General features: G+C 37.7%; 1 protein-coding gene across 3 annotated transcripts in view; it reads left to right on the top strand.

Annotated features, from left to right (window-relative positions):
* grm7 (glutamate metabotropic receptor 7) overlaps nt 1–19337 on the top strand; it is a 354975-nt gene that overhangs the window by 274184 nt on the left and 61454 nt on the right. For all 3 annotated transcript variants that reach the window (XM_067416302.1, XM_067416303.1, XM_067416304.1), the window contains one exon: nt 12503–13438. In XM_067416302.1, coding sequence (XP_067272403.1) covers nt 12503–13438 — 936 coding nt within the window. The remainder of the gene's footprint in view (nt 1–12502; nt 13439–19337) is intronic.

The following is a 19337-nucleotide window of genomic DNA, read 5'->3' as shown; positions in this document are numbered from 1 at the left end:
GTATGTGCCGAAGGTTCCATCCAGTACGGTCAGGTCTTTGGTTCTTCAGGCATTTCATCCTCCGCCCCATGTGACGGCGGAAGAAGGGAGATTATTCCTTTTGTGTCCAGTTCGGGCCCTAAGGATCTATCTGGAAAGGTCAGCTCAGTGGAGGAAATCAGACCAACTTTTAGTGTGTTTTGGCTCACCCAAGAAAGGGCTGCCTACGTCAACCCCTACTATCAGTAATTGGATTGTGCAGGCAATAGCCTTGGCATATCAGGTGCGCAATCTGCCTTCACCTATTGCCTTGAGAGCCCACTCGACTAGAGGCATGGCCTCTTTGGTGGCCCTTCTGTCCGGAGTCCCTATGCAGGACATCTGTGAAGCGGCTGGCTGGGCTACTCAGCACACATTTATAAGGTTTTACAGCCTACACCTCCCTGCGACCCCCGGCGGCAGGGTACTCCAGTCCTGATTGTGCCTGGTCTCCAGCTCACAATAGGGCAGGCGTATCCTTGGTGTGGCCTAGTGGGTACTCATTCCCCAAATCGTCGTTCCGACGCAGTGCGAATTTCCCTCGATATAGGGAACGGCTCGGGTTATGTATATAACCCTTGTTCCCTGAGAGGGAACGAGCACTGCCTTTTCGCCGCCACACCGCGTATCGCCTGAGAGCATTATGCTTCATCGCGATAATTGACGCTACTATGCGCCGGGCTCCCCTTTATAGCTTCCGGGTATGCCGTCACATCTACGTCATGACGTAGGACCAATAAGGATTGGACTAGTTTCATTCATACTTCAGACGCGTTCATGCTAAGGGAGTATCCCCAAATCGTCGTTCCGACGCAGTGCTCGTTCCCTCTCAGGGAACAAGGGTTATATACATAACCCGAGCCGTTTGTTAAGGTAATTACTTACACCTGATAGTAATTTTGAGCTAATTTAAGCAAAGAGAGCTTCAGCACGTCCTCGTCCTCGTGACGGTTATCAGGTTTTAATATTGTGTTGTTTTTAGTCTGTTTTGCAAGACTAAAAACAACACAATGTTTTTAGCAAACAAAAATATACAAAAAGCAGAACTGTTGTCTCCGACTCAGCAATACACACTGGCGTTTCATTTGATTTGATTCAATAGACCATAAAGATAATCTTTTTTTTTTTATGTATTTGCCATTTTCATAAAGAGAACCATTTGCTTCTCTCCTAAATGAATGAATCAAATGAATAAATGACTCAGTCTCAATTAGACATTTACTGCCACCTGTTTCTTATTTAGAGTATAAAATAATATATATTTTCATTTTAATAAAAACAACATTAAAGGTATAGTTTACCTAAAAAAGGTAAAAAAAAAAGGTATAGTCTTTTGGGAATAATGTCTTAGCCAAATTTGATGTGTGATCAATTAACGATTAATTTGATTAATTAATCGTCACATTGTGTAATTAATTAGATGAAAGAAAAAAAAAAACATTTAATCGCGTAAAAGCCCTACAGTTTACTTGATTTTACTTTTTACTAAAAAATATTATTAGCTTATACTGAAAAGGCATTTTCTTTAGCAAATGTAAAACTTTTGTTAATGTAATGCAAAAACATTCTGTCTTACTGTGTAGCCACTGGCAAGTCTGTTGTATGCAGGGTTATGCAGAATATTTGAAGTTCTCTGTCAAGGTTACATGATTTTATTTCCCCCTTGGCAGTCATAGATACATTTATTTATTATTATTTACCTGTCGGTTTTGTGGGATATCCTCTGCAGGGCAAACACTAGGTGTTCTTTTAACCCTCAGGCTAAAGTTATTTAAGTTGTCACCCCACCTATGACGCTGGCCTGCCCACAACCATGATTTATTGACAATTGTGCTTGACACACTATTTAAATGCAGGGAAGGGAAGCAAAGGCCTGGCTGGGCCCGATAAGAGAAGAAGGCTCTGGAAATAATGAGGGCCCATCTTCACCTCCTCTCTGCATTTCTAAATACACTCCGGACCAGCTTTCCGTTCAGCCTCGGCACTCCCAGCATGCCAGGGCATGAACCAAGCGATCCAGTGAAGTATGAAAAAATGAGAATTTGAGAACAGAACAGCAGCCATGGGACAAAACAACGCAGTTCTAAAGGTCACAAACAGCTTGCCTTTAGGATGCAATTGAGTTTCCCCATAGATGCGCAGAACACAGTGTGCTTCATGTTTAATTCAAAGCTTATTTGCCATTTCTTTGTTATAAATTGTGAAATTTACTAACATTTTCAACAGCATTTTTTTTTTCAGTGTGGAACATTCATCATGTGCAACTGATAATTTTTAATGTGATTTTTGGGGAAGAAGGTTTTTGTCGGTATAGAAATATAGTTCATTAACTCACCCTTATGTTTTTCTGAACCTGAATAACTTCTGATAATGCAATGAAACATGACAAATTGTACGGACATGATTTTTGGCCAGGCTGTCATACAAAGTAATTATGAACTCATGCAAAATGAGAGAACCAACAAAATACTAAGAAATTATTATGTTGTTGTCAGTGTGTGCTTTTGGCATTATGACAGGTGAAGTGAATAACACTGATTATCTCTTCATCATGGCACCTGTTAGTGGGTGGGATTTATTAGGCAGGAAGTGAATATTTTGTCCTCAAAGTTAATGTATTAGAAGCAGGAAAAATGTGCAAGCATAAAGTTTTGACAAGTTTGACAAGGGCCAAATTGTGATGGCTAGATGACTGGGTCAGAGCATCTCCAAAACTGCAGCTCTTGTGGGGTGTTCCCGGTCTGCAGTGGTCAGTATCTATCAAAAGTGCTCCAAGGAAAGAGTAGTGGAGAACTGGTGACAGGGTCATGGGCGGCTTATTGATGCACGTGGGGAGCGAAGGCTGGCCCGTGTGATCTGATCAAGCAGACGAGCCACTGTAGTTCAAATTGCTCAAGAAGTTAATACTGGTTCTGATAGAAAGGTTTCTGAATACACAGTGCATCACAGTTTGTTGTGTATGGGGTAGCATAGCTGCAGACCAGTCAGGGTGCCCATGCTGACCACTGTCCACCATAGGAAGTTTCAACAGTGGCATGTGAGCATCAAAACTGAACCACGGAGCAATGGAAGAAGGTGGCCTGGTCTAACGAATCATATCTTCTTTTACATCACATGGATGGCCGGGTGCGTGTGCGTCACTTGCCTGGAGAACACGTCACCAGGATGCACTATGGGAAGAAGACAAGCCATGTTCTGCTGGGAATACTTGGTTCCTACGTGGATGTTACTTTGATACAAAGCAACTAAACATTGTTGCAGACCATGTACACCCTTTCATGGAAACAGTATTCTCTGGTGCCTGTGGACTCTTTCATCAGGATAATGTGCCCTGCCGCAAAGCAAAAGTGGATCAGCAATGGTTTGAGGATCACAATAGCAAGTTTGAGGTGTTGACTTGGCCTCGAAAATTCCCCAGATCTCAATCCAATAGAGCATCTGTGGGATGTGCTGAACAAACAAGTTAAGCTCCAGCCTTAAATAAAGACAAGTGAAGCTATTCAAGATCTCAAGGAGCAGGGTTGAAGACCTCTGATCTAGTCGAGTCCATGCCTTGACGGGTCAGGGCTGTTTTGGCAGCAAACTGGGGACCAACACAATATTAGTCATAATGTTATGCTTAATCTGTGTATATTTGAATAAATGTATAAAATGGGGACTGGAGCTAAACATGAAAAAGTACATAAAGGGTCATAAAAGTAGTTAGCATGACTCATTATGCACTATATACCACATTTTCATATAATAGTTTTCTGTGAGGGAAAAGACTGAAATCTAAGTGAATATTAACTGATAATGTTGGTGGTTAACTGCTGCATAAAAGACTGAGTCGAGAAAAGGATCAGTCAGATTCTTGAATGAATTATTCAGATTGGTTTTATGAACTGGGACTGAAAAACATTTTATTAATGAATCGAGCATTGCTACAGTACAGTACATCTCTCAAACTCCCATGAACTGGAATGACTTCAGGGTAAGTAAATGATGACAGAATTATTTAATTTCTGGGTGAAGTATTTCTTTAATAAGATTGAAATAAAGATAGTTGTTTGATTCAGAGGCATCTTAATAGTGCCGGGTGAGAATGCCCTAATATAATAATTTGAATAAATCATTCAGATACATAATATAGACTGTATTATCCTAAGCATTGAAGCAGTGTGGTACAGTAATACCTGTAGGCTTATAGCATGTGCGGTCACATGTCAGTTTATCAGTGTTTATGATGTTTATTATTCATCTAAGTCAGACAGATGAGTAAAGACATACATTGAGTTTTAGCCAATATTTTAGCCCGTCCTGGGCTGTCAATCAAACACAATTAAGCATAATATAAATGTTTCATATTATCACCTTTTAGGCTAATTTTCAGAAATGAAAAGGGGCACTTCATCTTTTGTGAGATGTACAATAAACTCATCAGTAAAGTTTTGGCCATCATTCGGACAGGGTCCGCTACAACAGTCTTGTACTAATAATGAATAAAAGCAAGATGACAACATTATGTTATAACCGTAATTACGTTTTATATCTCCATGCAGCATTTATTCTCTGGCTATGTAGGCATCATTGTCTGACTCTGGTTTGAACGGAACACTGACAGTTTCTGATATTTTCAGTGCGAAAGATTGTCCTGTTTTGTTGCTGAGCTTTTGAAGCTCCACCGCTTCTATATAGGGGGCCGGGAGCACCAGCTCATTTACATTAAAAAGGAATAAAATGGCTAATTTATCCCCAAAAAGTCAGTAGCGCCTCACTGTAAAACATGTGATCCAGGGTTGGTGTAGGTTTAGGGTTGGGGTGTAGGTGTAGCCTCAGCCGGTTTTTCCAATTCTAAAGGGATGTCTGGGAGAGGTGTGTTGTGTTCTTTAACAGTCCACCTGGCAAAATGCTGTGTTTTCAACCGTGACAATGAGCGTTTGCCAGGATCAACTAAACACTGGATTTTCAAATAGCAAATTCACCTACACACTCTGGGGACAGTTTGCAATTTTACATTGTGTAAAAATGTCCTCTTTAAAGGTGATGTATATAATTTCTTGCTGTTAAAATACTCTCTCATAGACTCAAAATACTCACATTTGTTAGCTGATCCTGCCCAAGGCGTTGTCACAAAACTTTGTTTGTTTAAAAGGCCCAACCAGGACAGCATAGTAACAGTGGCTCAACCAATGATGTGAGCTGTAGGCATGGCTATCTGTTGTTCTGACCAATGAAAGATGATGGGAGTGAAAACCTGCTTATAAACAACTTCAGAAGCTTTGGACTTTGGAAACTTTGGAAAGTTCAAACCTGCTGAAATGTGTCTGCACTAACTCTAACTCAGAAGCTTCAGTAGTCATCAAATGCTCAGCTAAATTGGTTCAGGCACAAAAAACACTGTCAGTCTGTCCCCGCTGGATTGAAGCCTGGCAAGTTTTTTCATCATCTTGTGTCCTTTCTAAGCAGTTTACATTTAAAATGTGTAGCGAGACAGCTAATCAGTAAAATCTGGGAACCTTGTGGTGTGCATGCTTCGCAAAAGCGGAGGCAATCTGTCGCTGAGGGACAAGTAATTGACTTCTGTTGTACCAGTGCCACTGCTGCTGTAGTTAGTTTGGGTTTCTCAATCTCTCAGCCGACAATTTCCCAATGACCCTAAATGGCCTTCCTTCATGACTGCCTACTAGCCATCAACCCCCCAATGTTTGCCTGACTGCAAGCAATGATAGCAGATGATACTGGATCTGATTCACCCATAGGTAGAGATTGCTCTTTAAATAGAACTGTAGCTCAGCAAATCAAGTGTGATGACTTGGTTGGTTCACTTATAACTTTGTTTTGGACTTTTTCTTCAACAAGAAAGGAAGCCCAGATTAAAGAACTCAAGCTTGCGGGAAAATAAATTACCAGTTGTAAGAGGAAGCTGGATGCCCAGGTTTGAAAAGTGCTTCAATCTCAGGTTGCGTGTTGTAATGTATTCCTAGTTCTGCTTTGATTCAGGTTGTTTAACTGGAAAACAGCTTTAATGATAATGCAACATCTTTCGGTACAAAAACAACAACTCCTCCTGTCTGTTAGCCTGCTAGCGGGATAGCTGCAAACTTTTTATAGTTGTTTACTTTTAGTTAGTTTCACACTTACCTGCAGTCGGTACAGTTTCCAGTTTTGACCTTTCCTCTGAACATATTTAATACCTGGGTTTCTAAGATGAGAGTGTTTAAAATGTTCAATACTCAAGGCAAAATATTAGCTGCATCTGAAATTGTATCCTTGTCTACTACATACTAGATGGAAAACACTATGTGAAAATAGTAGTATGTCCGAAATCACAGTATTCATAAAACAAGAGGTGAATAAAACCTGGATGACCTCCCACAGGAGAGGATCTGTGACGAAGTCATGTGACAACAACAACAGCCAAATGAAATTACTACATCTGGATTACATTGAAGGAATTTTCTGTTTATCGCATATCACCTCATTCTGGTTGGATGGCTTTTCTCACAGTCAGATTATTAGGGCCTGAGCACTTATGGTGAAAGGACACTTTTTGGAATTGTTCAGTCTGTTCTTCTTCTTCTCCAAAATTAATCACATTTTTTGAGGGCCTAAATATGCTTAAGAACTCATACAACTTTGCAGACACGGCAAAAGTGGTGAAAATGTTGGTCTTATATGGGTTTCATTATTAGGGTGGCAAAATGGCTGAATAGCGGCACCTACTAAATTTCAACTAAGCTGCGTTTACGCTACATTTGACGTTCAAGTATAACATTCAGAAGACACATAACAGCCCAATACCTACAAAAAAGTCACTGGGAGCAAAATCTGAAAACCCAACAGGAAGTGAGATATTTAAAATTTTCTCTACAAAATTGTTGCAGTTTTTGCTATTTCCAGACGTTGTACTTTAACAAACTTCTCCTAGAGATTTTTATCAGATCAACATCATATTTGGTCAGTCTAATCTAAAGGCCTTGATGATGTTAAATTGTGAAGATCTTGAGGTTTCCCTGAAGAGGTCCATGGCGGCTTGACAAATTTTGATCTTTTGCCTAGTCTAGTCTGAAGAAATCTACATACCTATATTAAGTTAGTCACAGCACCACCTGCTGGCAACTGGGAACGGCATTCTTTACACTGTTATTCACTCCCTGAAACAAATTTAAATATGCCATAGAGTGCCAAACATGCTTGATACATGTTAAACACTTGGCTGAGTGCTAAAGCATGCTAATATCATCAGGATTGCAGTGGCTCAGTGGTTCATGTAGGTTGTCTACAAATGGGAAGTTTTGTGGTTTGATCCCTGGTTCCACCTGACCAAGTGTCGAGATATCGGTGAGCAAGACACATAACCCCAGCTGCTCCCGACGAGCTAGATGGTGCCTTGCATGGCTGACACTGCCGTTGGTGTTTGAATGGGTGCATGTGAGGCAAGATGTAAAGTGCTCTGGATGGCCATGGGTCTGTTGAAAGTGCTATTAAAAATGCAGTTCATTTACCATGACACAGGAAGTTGTTGTAACTCAGGCATACTTTTTACACTTTTCCGACATGTGGAAGCATGTTTTGACAATGCTCAGTACATTTGATTGTGAAATACATGTAAGTGCAATATAGACTGAAATTATTGTCCTTTTTATCCTATAGGAAACTTACAGTAACCTTAAATACACAGTTCAGAATCTTAATCAGTGTTTAACTCTTTCACCGTTTAATGGAATTGATATTCACCGCTTCCCGTTTGTAGACAATTGATAGGCATTTCTGTCATTTAATAAAAATGCTTCCTCGAAATTGATGGAATTTAGTTTCGTGTTTTCACTGTTATATGGTAAAGTTGACCAACAATGCCGCATTTTTGTGTTATTTAAGGTGTCTTCATGTGTTTGTAATATGCGCAAAAAGGGTGCACAATGCGCATACACTCTGCTTATTACACACACAGGGAAGCGCAGCGCAGCAGCTTTGTGCGTGATCGTCATTCTTTAGCTCCACCCACACCTCGTTTTTTTTCCGGAAAGACTCGATACAGCCTATATTTCTTTTATAAATATAATAAAACTAAAGACTTCTCAGAGATATGAAGGATGCAATACTACTCTAAAGGTACTCAAGATTGACATGAGATTGACTGAAACTGAGTGTTTCAACCCCCCTTTAAGGCACAACAATTTTGGACCAATCTAAGTGCACCATGCGCTTTAGACCACGCGCTTAGATTGTTAAAATCGGGCCCTAAACAAAATATAGATAAAAAACTGCCTAATGTTAATTGAAAATAAAATAAAATGTCGACCCAGGATGAGCTAAAGGTCTGTGAAGCTTTGGGGGTGTTGATGAGCTCTTATTTTTTCTTAGCTTTTTGCTGAAAATGTTGGCAGAATTTTACATTTTTTGGCAGAATTTTTCAGAATTTATGACGAAACGCTTCACCGCCATTGACAGAATGTTCTGGCTTTCTATGTTTTCACTGTTATACATAGAGGGCGCTATGACATCATCTGAAAGAGTAAAGAAACTCCAGATCAAGAGTTAAATGCCTGATTTCAAGTAGATGTTTGACTTAGTAAGTTCTAGCCACACTTTTGAAGCGATAAAAGTTATAGAAACTTCTAAACAATATAAACGAAGTCATGTGATTCATCACTGGCCTCATCACTAGTCTCAGTCGGTATTTTAAGATGTTTTGAACTTTGGTTTTAGTTTGCTTCGCGTTAATTCTGATTTGAGGAGGAATGTGTGGTATTGCAACGTAGACGACGGGGCTCAGGGAGTAATTCTCAGGTTATTTTCTCGATTGTGACATCATCTGAGTGAACAGGCTTCAATAATTCAGAGCAGCACTGCTGTCTCTGTTCTATCAGAGAGATATTTGGTGTTCTGGGTAAATAATTGATTCTCCTCTGACTGTTGCTCCTGGCAGGCTGATCTCATGAGGGCGTGGATGTATGCGTTTTTCATCTTTTCCACGTATCATGCTTTAACATCTGATATCTTGCTATAGCTTTTTTTAATGGAGCTAATGGGAAAAGCACAATTTTAAGAAAAAGCGTGTATATTTGTGCATATTCTTTGCACATGTTTTTTATTTGTGTCCCAGGGTTATGCAATATTTAGAATTGGATTTCTTCAATTGAACTTTGATAATGAACATGATGGACAGTCGTGATTTGAATTTTATGACAGAATTAAAAATAAGTTTTCAATTGGTAGTATTTATTAAGATCTTAATTCAATTACCCATAAACATGTTTGATGTGTTCCAAAGTAAGCCTTCCAAGGCAGCATCCGTACAGTCATGTAACCTTATAAGTGAAAGATGTTGGATAGATTTTGATTTTAGCATCCTAGCATGTTAGCACTTACAGTTTTTGGGTGAAATAGATTTAGCTTGCATTTGACTATTTTTATTTATACTTTCAGCTGATAAAGTTTAGTTTATACAGTTTGAAATCAGTGTGTGTGTGTGTGTGTGTGTGTGTGTGTGTGTGTGTGTGCGTGTGTGTGTGTGTTCATGCGTGTGGACTTGTGTTTGTGTGTGTGTGTGTGTGTGTGTGTGTGTGTTCATGCATGTGAACTTGTGTTTGTGTGTGTGTGAGTATGTGTGCACATACGTATGTACGTGCACTTGTGTGTTTGTGCATGCATGTGTGTGCATCCATGTGTGTGTGTGTGTGTGTGTGCATGTGTGTATACATTTGTGTGTTGCTTGAGTGTGTGTACGTACGAGTGTATGCCTGTGCGCACTTGTGTATGTGTGTTTGAGTGTGTGCAACTGTGTGTGCATGAGTGTGTGTGCATGTATAAGTGCGTTTGTGTGTGTGTGTGTGTGTGTGGTGTGTGTTTGCATGTGTGTGCTTGTATTTGTCTGGGTGTGTACATACACACATACACATTACACATTATTTTACTGATTACAGTATTGTAGCTGTATTTTTTTATTTATTTTTTATCACCATGTCCCTTTAGGGCATTACAAAATATTTGACTATATAGTGGCAATATTTTATTTATTTATCTATACATTTGTTGCCATTTTGTGTATCCCCTAAATTTCATTCAATTTGTTTAGCAAATTCCTCTTCCTCTCATTTTAATTCAAACACTTTTCTTGAATTCTAAATCTTTCAACATCAATGCCTGATAAAGGATCGCTGTAATGTGCCGAGAGATTTGGATAGAAAAAACGACAGCAAGAAAGGAGATAAGGTGGTGCAAGGAATTTAAAATAAGAGTCAGAGACCATGAACAAGAAAAAAGTCATCTCATTCTTTCTTGTGGCTTTCCACCCCGACCCCCAGATGGGATTCAGTCGCTAAATTAACTGCGCTGTCTTTCTGCTTTTGTTTGGGCGGCAGAATGCTCTCCGTGTCCAATCAGCCGGGCTCCGGAGTGCGTCATCTGGATTGATGTGGCTTTTCATTATGGCGTCTCCAGGTGTCAGTCCGACATTCACACCGCTGCCACGGATATAGCGAATTGCTCTGTGCTCCTGAAAGCAGACACGACCCAATAATAGCCAGGTGTAATAGAATGTTACTCTGCCACTAATTGCCTCTGGCTGTCTTCTGGTAAAGCCACCAATACCTGAGTAAGGTCTGAGTGATTTTTTTAGTCAAACTATTCAGTACTAGTTTAATAAAGCATAAATATTTTGATGCCAGAATTTTCTTAACGCTAAAAAAATAAAAAATAAAAATGAAAAAGGTTTTGAGTAAAATGTTCCAGCACAATTCCTTGTTTGTCTAAATTCTGTGTACTTTTTCCATTCTCTATATTCATGCAGGCCTCTTGTTGAAAGCAAATTTTCTCCACCGAATCCAAACCTGTAATCATTGCAAAGTTTACTTAGTGTTTTAGTGCTCTTTTATTATGTTATGTGATTAATTCATGCGTTCCAAAAAGTGGCATTTCCCGCATTTCCCTCGCCACCCTCTTATTGCCTGTTTTCATTCAAATGCAGCCGTCTCCATGGTGATTGTTGCCACGAAAGGCTTAAAAGAAATCATTGGTAATCATGCTGCAATCAGCAATGTTTGAATGAAAGGCATGCAATTCAAAGTGCATATTAAAGGAGGTATAAGGGAGTGGATGGAAAGCAATAAGCAGGCTCAAAATTATGTATTTTTCTTTTCTTCCCTGTGATCACACTTAAAAGCGTTTACACCCTTGCAGGGTATACATAATTAACTTGTAAAAAAAGGGGGGGGGGGGTTATCTTGGTTCTGCTGCTCTTAAAGTATTTCTTCTGAAATTGTAATTTAAATTTGATCGTAATTGAAATTGAGATTTACATGATTTGAAATACACTACATGTCAAGTAATCTGATATTTTTAGACTTTTTGACCTTGACAGTCTATGGTGTAATTTCCTCTATTTATTTAGATTGTTTTTATGCTTTGTTTTGTTTGTATTGATTCGTGTTTTGCTTTTCTTTTCATTTTTTGTCCAAATTGTTTAGTTTTGGGTTTTGCTTCTATTGTTTTGTGTTTGTGATTGTTTTTGTTTAGTTTTGTTGTTTAATTTGTTCAATTTGTTTAGGTATTGTTTTGTGTTTTGATTTTGTTTAGATTTGTTATGTTTTGGATTGTTTTGTGTTTTTTATATTGCATTGTTTTGTGTTTTGTTTTGTGTTTTGTTAAAGTTAGTTGTTTTGTTTGCATTGTTTTGTGTTTTGTTATGTTTTAAGTTAGTTGATTTGTTTGCATTGTTTTGTTTTGTTATGTTTTAAGTTAGTTGATTTGTTTGCATTGTTTTGTTTTGTTATGTTTTAAGTTAGTTGTTTTGTTTGCATTGTTTTGTTTTGTTATGTTTTAAGTTAGTTGTTTTGTTTGCATTGTTTTGTTTTGTTATGTTTTAAGTTAGTTGATTTGTTTGCATTGTTTTGTTTTGTTATGTTTTAAGTTAGTTTTAAGTTAAGTTTGTGTTTTTTAAAGTTAGTTGATTTGTTTGCATTTTTTGTGTTTTTTAAAGTTAGTTGATTTGTTTGCATTTTTTTGTGTTTTTTAAAGTTAGGTTTTTTTGCAATTGTGTGTTTTGTTTTGTTGTGTTTTGTTTAAATTAGTTTTTTTTGTTTTCTATGTTTTGTTTAAGTTAGTTGTTTTGTTTGCATTGTTTTGTTGTTTTGTTTGCATTGTTTTGTTAAAGTTAGTTGTTTTGTTTAATTTTTTTTTTTGTGTTTAATTGGGTTGTTTTGTATTATGTTCATATTTGTGTTTTGTTCGCTTTAGTTTTTTATTTTTGTGTTTTGCGTTTTATTTTGTTATGAAATATTCATGTTTTTTTTTCACAAATATTTTTTCCTCTTAATTATGATATAAGGGCAGATGTGTCACCCTGATATTTTTGGTCAAATTGAATTACATTTATAATATATAAACTCAAGACATTAGAGTTGTGTATTCAAATAATTGTATATGGTTAATTAATTTCCTTTAATTAAAGAAGAAATCGAGAAAAGTCATTGACCAACCATTTGTGTCCCCTTCTTTTTAGATCGATGACATGCAGTGGCCCAATGGTGAGATGGAAATTCCCAGCTCTGTCTGCAGTCAGCCCTGTAAGACAGGTGAACGCAAGAAGATGGTGAAAGGCATGCCATGCTGCTGGCACTGCGAGCCCTGCGACGGCTACCAGTACCAGTACGACGAGACTTCCTGCAAGCTGTGCTCTTATAACATGCGCCCGAACCCCAACCGGACGGCCTGCCAGCCCATCCCGATCGTCAAGCTGGAGTGGCATTCTCCCTGGGCCATCATCCCTGTCTTCCTGGCTATGCTCGGTATCATCGCCACCATCTTCGTCATGGCAACTTTCATCCGCTACAACGACACGCCGATCGTAAGAGCGTCCGGGAGGGAGCTTAGCTACGTTCTGCTGACCGGGATATTCCTGTGTTACATCATCACCTTCGTAATGATCGCCACACCGGATGTGGCTGTTTGCTCCTTTAGACGAATCTTCCTTGGGTTGGGAATGTGTATCAGCTATGCCGCTCTGCTCACTAAGACCAATCGAATTTACCGTATCTTCGAGGAAGGGAAAAAGTCAGTTACTCCACCTAAACTGATCAGCCCGACATCTCAGTTAGCAATCACATCTAGCCTCATCTCCTTCCAGCTCCTAGGGGTCCTCATTTGGTTTGGAGTGGATCCTCCGCACACCATAATCGATTACGATGAGCAGAAGACCATAAACCCAGACAAAGCCAGAGGGGTTCTCAAGTGTGACATTACAGACCTACAAATCATTTGCTCTCTAGGATACAGCATCTTACTTATGGTAACTTGTACGGTATATGCCATCAAGACGCGAGGCGTTCCGGAAAACTTCAATGAAGCCAAACCCATCGGCTTCACCATGTACACCACTTGCATTGTGTGGCTCGCCTTCATTCCCATTTTCTTTGGGACGGCACAGTCTGCAGAAAAGGTAATGCTTGTTTTTATGCTTTTGTAAAATGTGCATCAGTTTTTGGTTTCATTTAGTACATCTGTGTCACTTGTGAATCGTTATTTATTCACCCTTGTGTCGTTAAAAATGCAAATACATGTATTTTGTCTGTGGAAGACAGAACGGAGAAAGTTTAAAGGATTGTCACAGTTTTTTTTTTTTCCAGACAACAACTGTCAAGCTCCGAAATAGTCAAGTTTCTGTTTCGTGATGATTCTTTCATGTCAAGTCAAGTCACCTTTATTTAACTTTACAATACAGATCGTTTCAAAGCAGCTTAATGGTGATAATATGAAATTAATGCAGCAAAGATTGTTTTGGCTGTACATTATTTATTTATTTATTTATTTATTTAAGGATAGCCCCTTGAGATGAGGATAGTCCATCTCTTTCCATCTCTTTCAGCTCGAAAAAGGGGGGCCTAAAATGCTTATGACTTTCTACATAAGCTTTAGAAGAAAGTCATTGTCCAGCTTAAGTACATTTTAATTTATTAATTTCCATTTTAAAAATTCAGTTTTTAGGGGACGCTTTCATGACAGTTTTCAACTGAAAAAAAATAACATTTTAATGTGTTCTGGCCATTCATTTACATGGCAACAGCGTTTTGTTGGTCTGAGAATGCAAACTTTGAAATAGGTGACTATGGTAAACCTCGGGATAAAGAGAGAGACTAACATTAGCGTAGATGCCACTGTTCTTATGATGTAACAAGTACATTGGGTGTTTTGGGAATTGTTCCCAATTCTGCCTGCCTTAGTTAATGCAGTCTAACAATCATTTAACTGATTTGAATAATAGAAATTGATAATGTGTGTATGCCATAGAAAAGAGAATTGCTTGAGTCTAGATTTAAACTGACAGAGTGTATCTGCTTCCCGAACAATGCTAAGAAGACTTTTCCAGAGTTTAGGTGCTAAATAGGAAAAGGATCGACCGCCTGCAGTTGATTTAGATATTCTAGGTATTATCAACTGGCCAGAGTTTTGAGACCGCAATAGACGTGATGGAGTATAATGTGTTAAGAGCTCGCTTAAGTACTGGGGAGCTAAACCATTTAGGGCCCTATTTTAACGATCTGAAACGCAAGTGTCAAAGCGCGAAGGGCAAGTAACTTTGTGGGCGGGTCTCGGCGCTTTGGCTATTTTCCCGGCGGGATAAATGGCTCTTGCGCCCGCCGCAAATCTAAAATGGGTTGGTCTGAAGTAGCTTCATTATTCATAGGTGTGGTTTGGGCGTAACGTGAATAAACCAATCAGAGCGTCATCCAACATTCCCTTTAAAAGCAGGTGCGCAAGTTCCCTTATGGGTTGCTATTATTATGGTGTATTTACCAGGCGCACGCCAGGAGCGGTTCACAGCCGAGGAGACTGATGTTCTTGTAAGAGCAGTGAAAGACAGAGAAGTTGTGTTGTATGGGGATGGGAGAAACCCACCCAAAATAGCGTCGGTTAAACAGTTTTTTTCAGTTTTTCAGTCGATTTTTTTTCCTGGTTCTTGATGGACAAACCAATTTATCAGATGTCCTTATATACATATATGTCTTGCCACTATTGGGCAAACAGGTCTGATCCTTAATTACTACGATTAGCCTGAATAATTTGTAAGCTAGATTTATGCCTATTTTTTCACATCTTCGTGGCACACCACAATAATTTCCGTCATCTCATGTGTTAATATTTTTTTTAGTGTAACAATTTATGATTTGCAAAAATAACTTGCATCTGTGTAGATTACATGAGCGCAAGTTCATTCACTAGTTTAGCGACGTGCTTCTGTGGAGGGAAAAGCGCGCTTTGCGCGGATGCAAAATACGAATGACACATGCGTCGGTGTACAAAGTCAATTGCGCTGGGTGCAAGATAGGGCCCTTTGTGTGTTGTAAGTAATAAGCAAGATTTTAAAACGTATGCAATGTTTTATAGTGCAGTGTTGACAGAACTGGACTAATATGATCATACTTCCTGGTTCTAGTAAGAACTTGAGCTGCTGCATTTTGGACCAGCTGTAGTTTTTTTATTAAGCGAGTGGGGCAACCACCCAGTACACTGTAAAAAAAAAAACATTGTTGGTTTAACTTAAAAAAGTAACTAACCTGGTTGCCTTAAAATTTTGAGTCTATTGAAATTAAAAATTTGAGTTGATACAATGAAGGAAATTGGTTTAATAAATAGAAACTCAAAATATTATTGTATCTGAACCACATAAAAAATTTGATAAATCATTAAAATAGCACAATTTGGCATGTTTTCACTGCGTCATCACAAATAAAGCACACATAATTACCCAATATGCTTCTTAAAATAAAATTAATAAATATTTTAAAATCGTATAAAATCTTAAAATAATTAAATAATATTTAATAAAATCTTTTAATAATATTTAAATAAAGGTTGTCGATTCTCAAAACTGTTCATTGTATTAACTCAAATTTTTAATTTCAATGAACTCAAAATTTTAAGGCATCCAGGTAACTTTTTTAAAAATATTTTTTTTACAGTGAAGAGCATTACAATAATCTAGCCTTGAGCTCATGAACGCATAAACGAACTGTTCAGTGGTAATTTAGATATATTTTTAAGATATACAGTTTTACAGATGCTAGAAACATGGCTTTCAAATTAAAGATTAGTGTGGTAGGAAATTAACAGTCATCCTTGTTTTGATATCATTTACTGTATGTATTCTGTTAGTTTTGTGAATTGGTAAGTTTTGTTTGGGCGCAAAGAAATGTAGTGCTTAGTGAACTAACAGTGAAATATTTTGATAACTAACTAACAGTGAAGCCTAACACCATGCTTTTCTAATGATATCTCCCAAGGGTTGCATGTAGGCATGTGCCGATATCAATTTTTCATGTTGCGATTAATTGATGAAGTTTTATCACGGTATACGATATTATCACGATATTGAAATAAGTTGCAAAAAAAAGTGTTGCCATAGCATAACAGCTTTAAGAACTATTTTTGTAAGAACAAAAATAACTGAATGTTTAAATACAATAATACAAAGCACCAAAAATATATACAGCTCTGGAAAAAAAATTAAGAGACCCCCTCATTGAGAAATCAATGTTAAGTGGTCTCTTGATATTTTTCAGAGCTGTAAAAGTACAATTTCAAACAGATTAAATTGCAAAAGAATTAGGCTATAAAGAACAACAGGTAGGCTTACAAATTACAATACTGTCTCGTTATTTAATGCATTAACTAAGATTGAGCAGTAGCTACATTTGGTACAGAAAGTATAATGTTTTTGGTAATGTTAGTTAAGAAATACTGATCATTGTTAGTTTTATCTTGGGTCCATTAAAAAAGTTATTTTGATTTTGATTTTAATGTTATTAAACAGTAACTAAGAAATTAACATATAATGATTAATTCTTTATAAGTATTTTTCATTGTCAGTTTGGTAATAATGAAGTCGTATGTCTCATTGACTGAACAATAACAAATAATTAGAACCGTTCTAATCATTAAGGGGGTCGCACACCGGACGCGGAGCTCGGCGGCGCTCGGTGGCGCGCCACGTCTTTAAAATTCGAACACATTGTTTTCAATGAGTGTACGCACACCGGTGGCGGCATTCGGCGCCTGTCCACGGCGACTCAGGAAGTTGTTCTAAATCCTGCCGCGCCACAGAGCGCCATTTCAAGGCTTTATATTAAAAGTATATTATCGTTAAGGTATACTGATTTCAACCTTTGCTACAAGACACATTTGTTTTACATTCTGAGTTCAACAGCTTGAATAAAGTCTAAACATATTTTGGGGAAATGTATAATAAACGTAGCCTTTTAAAATGTGCGCGTCTGGTGTGCGATACCTGAGACGCTGCGTGGCGCGCCGCCGAGCGCCCCCGAGCTCCGCGTCCGGTGTGCGACCCCCTTTAGGGTATGCTGTAGTCCAGATTAAAACATAAAAATGTTTAAGTTTGAAAATAAATAGCCTATTAAGTCTTTAAGTATTAAGTATTTGGTGCTGTGATGAACAACATTGAGATTACAAAAACGAATGGCTGTTTTAAAAACTACACGCGTTTTTTGTTTGTTTGCTGGTTTCCGGGGTAACCGGCTGCATTCTGCCGTTCCATCAGCGCCCTCTGCTGTTATTACTGAGCGGCACTTCAGCAGCGCGTCTCCTTCACCGGTTCAGTCATGTGCAAACGCACGTTGGGCTTGTTTATATCTGAGCGCATGTCCCTTTGGCAGAATACAGCAGTGTTGAGCATTTATACGGTTGATGGGCAAAGTATTCTTGAGTGCATTATAAAAAAATTATAAATTGTTAATATATTATTATTTACGATATTTTAAAGTGCCCACGATAACAATATCGTGCATATTCATTATCGTGATAAATCGCATTATCGAAAATCGGCACATGTCTAGTTGCATGTACAAGGTGAAAAGCAACCGTTAACCAGGATTGGTTAATACTGTTCAAAAATCTGATTTGCTAACTAATATTATTTTGTAGCAGTGTTACTTCAGTATTATTATTATATTATTATATTATTTATTAGTTCTTTTCTCACCAGCATTATTTAAAAGTTCCATTAACTCTTCTTGGGTTCGACATTTCATCCAGGAACTTCAGGCAGTTTTGATTTATATGCTTTGAATGTTTGATGATCGTGTTAGATTTCTTGTGCGTAAGCAATGCTTCTATCTGCTTCTTTTTGAGCTGCGTTTAACTCCACTTTCAGACATACACTCGCAAAGTTCCCTAAGCACTTACTCTCGAGGGAATCCCCACCACCATTTTGAAGTGCACTCAACTTCGTCAAGTGGATGAGGGAAGTTTATTTGGACAGACGCTCGACTTTTGATTTTAAGCATCTACTTGTACCCATCAGGCAGATCCATAGACCACAATGTAACTTAATTGTGATGTCATGGCAACTTGCAATGACCAAACTTTACCTACCTTTTTACCTACAAGTGATTAAGGGCTTAGTGTGTAAAATTTAAATAAAATTACAGGGATTCTGTCAGTAGTGGACACTCATGCAACATAAGCAGGGATGTGCAGCCGAGTAAATGAGACCATGAGAAGTTTGCCAGCAAAGGGCATATAAAGTGCACTGAAGCATATAAGATGCGTAACTGCGCCCCCTACCATATAACATTCAAAATACAGATTGCTGGGAAAAAATTGTCAATTTAATTTAGCTTTAATATATTTATTCATTTTATTTTATTTATTTTTTTGTGTTTAAATAGTCAACTTTAAGTTAGTTGCTTGTGCAAAATTTTAAATGTTTACGTTTTAAGTTACGTTTTTATTAAATTTTACTTTTTCATCTTGACTAAAAAATGGGTGTAGGTGTATTCCGAAATTGCTAGTAAATTTCACAAATAATTACAAAGAAATGTCAAGTAACACATCCTATTAAGCACAACAAATTTGTATTTCCTTTAAGCTTTATTTTAATAAACAATTTAAGTTTTAGTTAACAATGACAAGAAAGTTTAGTAAATAGTACAAAGATTTTTATAAGATTTTCCTGTTTAACCTTTTTAATAAAATCTGAATCAAGTTATCCAGTAAATCAAATAACATATTTTTTTTATATACGACATGAGCATTGCACAGCTAAGCTATGTTACAATTCCTTATATATATATTTGCTCATTCCAAATTTGACTGTGATGTTTTGGATTTGTGGCCAAGCACCAAATAAAATTTCCAAAGCGCGTTCTTTCAGCCAATTGAAATGGTTTCCATGTGGGATTGAATCTTGGACAATAAAGTGAAGAAAAAATGAAGTGGAGCAGCATTAATGTAGATATTTTACTTGTAGGCATTTTTTTTTAAATACAAATCTGATTTTCAGTCTAGGTAATTGAAAACATATTGGTCTAAGTGTCATCCCT

This window comes from Pseudorasbora parva, chromosome 14 (genome assembly GCF_024679245.1).
Source record: "Pseudorasbora parva isolate DD20220531a chromosome 14, ASM2467924v1, whole genome shotgun sequence".
Lineage (NCBI taxonomy): Eukaryota > Metazoa > Chordata > Actinopteri > Cypriniformes > Gobionidae > Pseudorasbora > Pseudorasbora parva.
The sequence above is the reverse complement of the archived record's forward strand: the minus strand, read 5'-3'. Positions and strand labels throughout refer to the sequence as shown.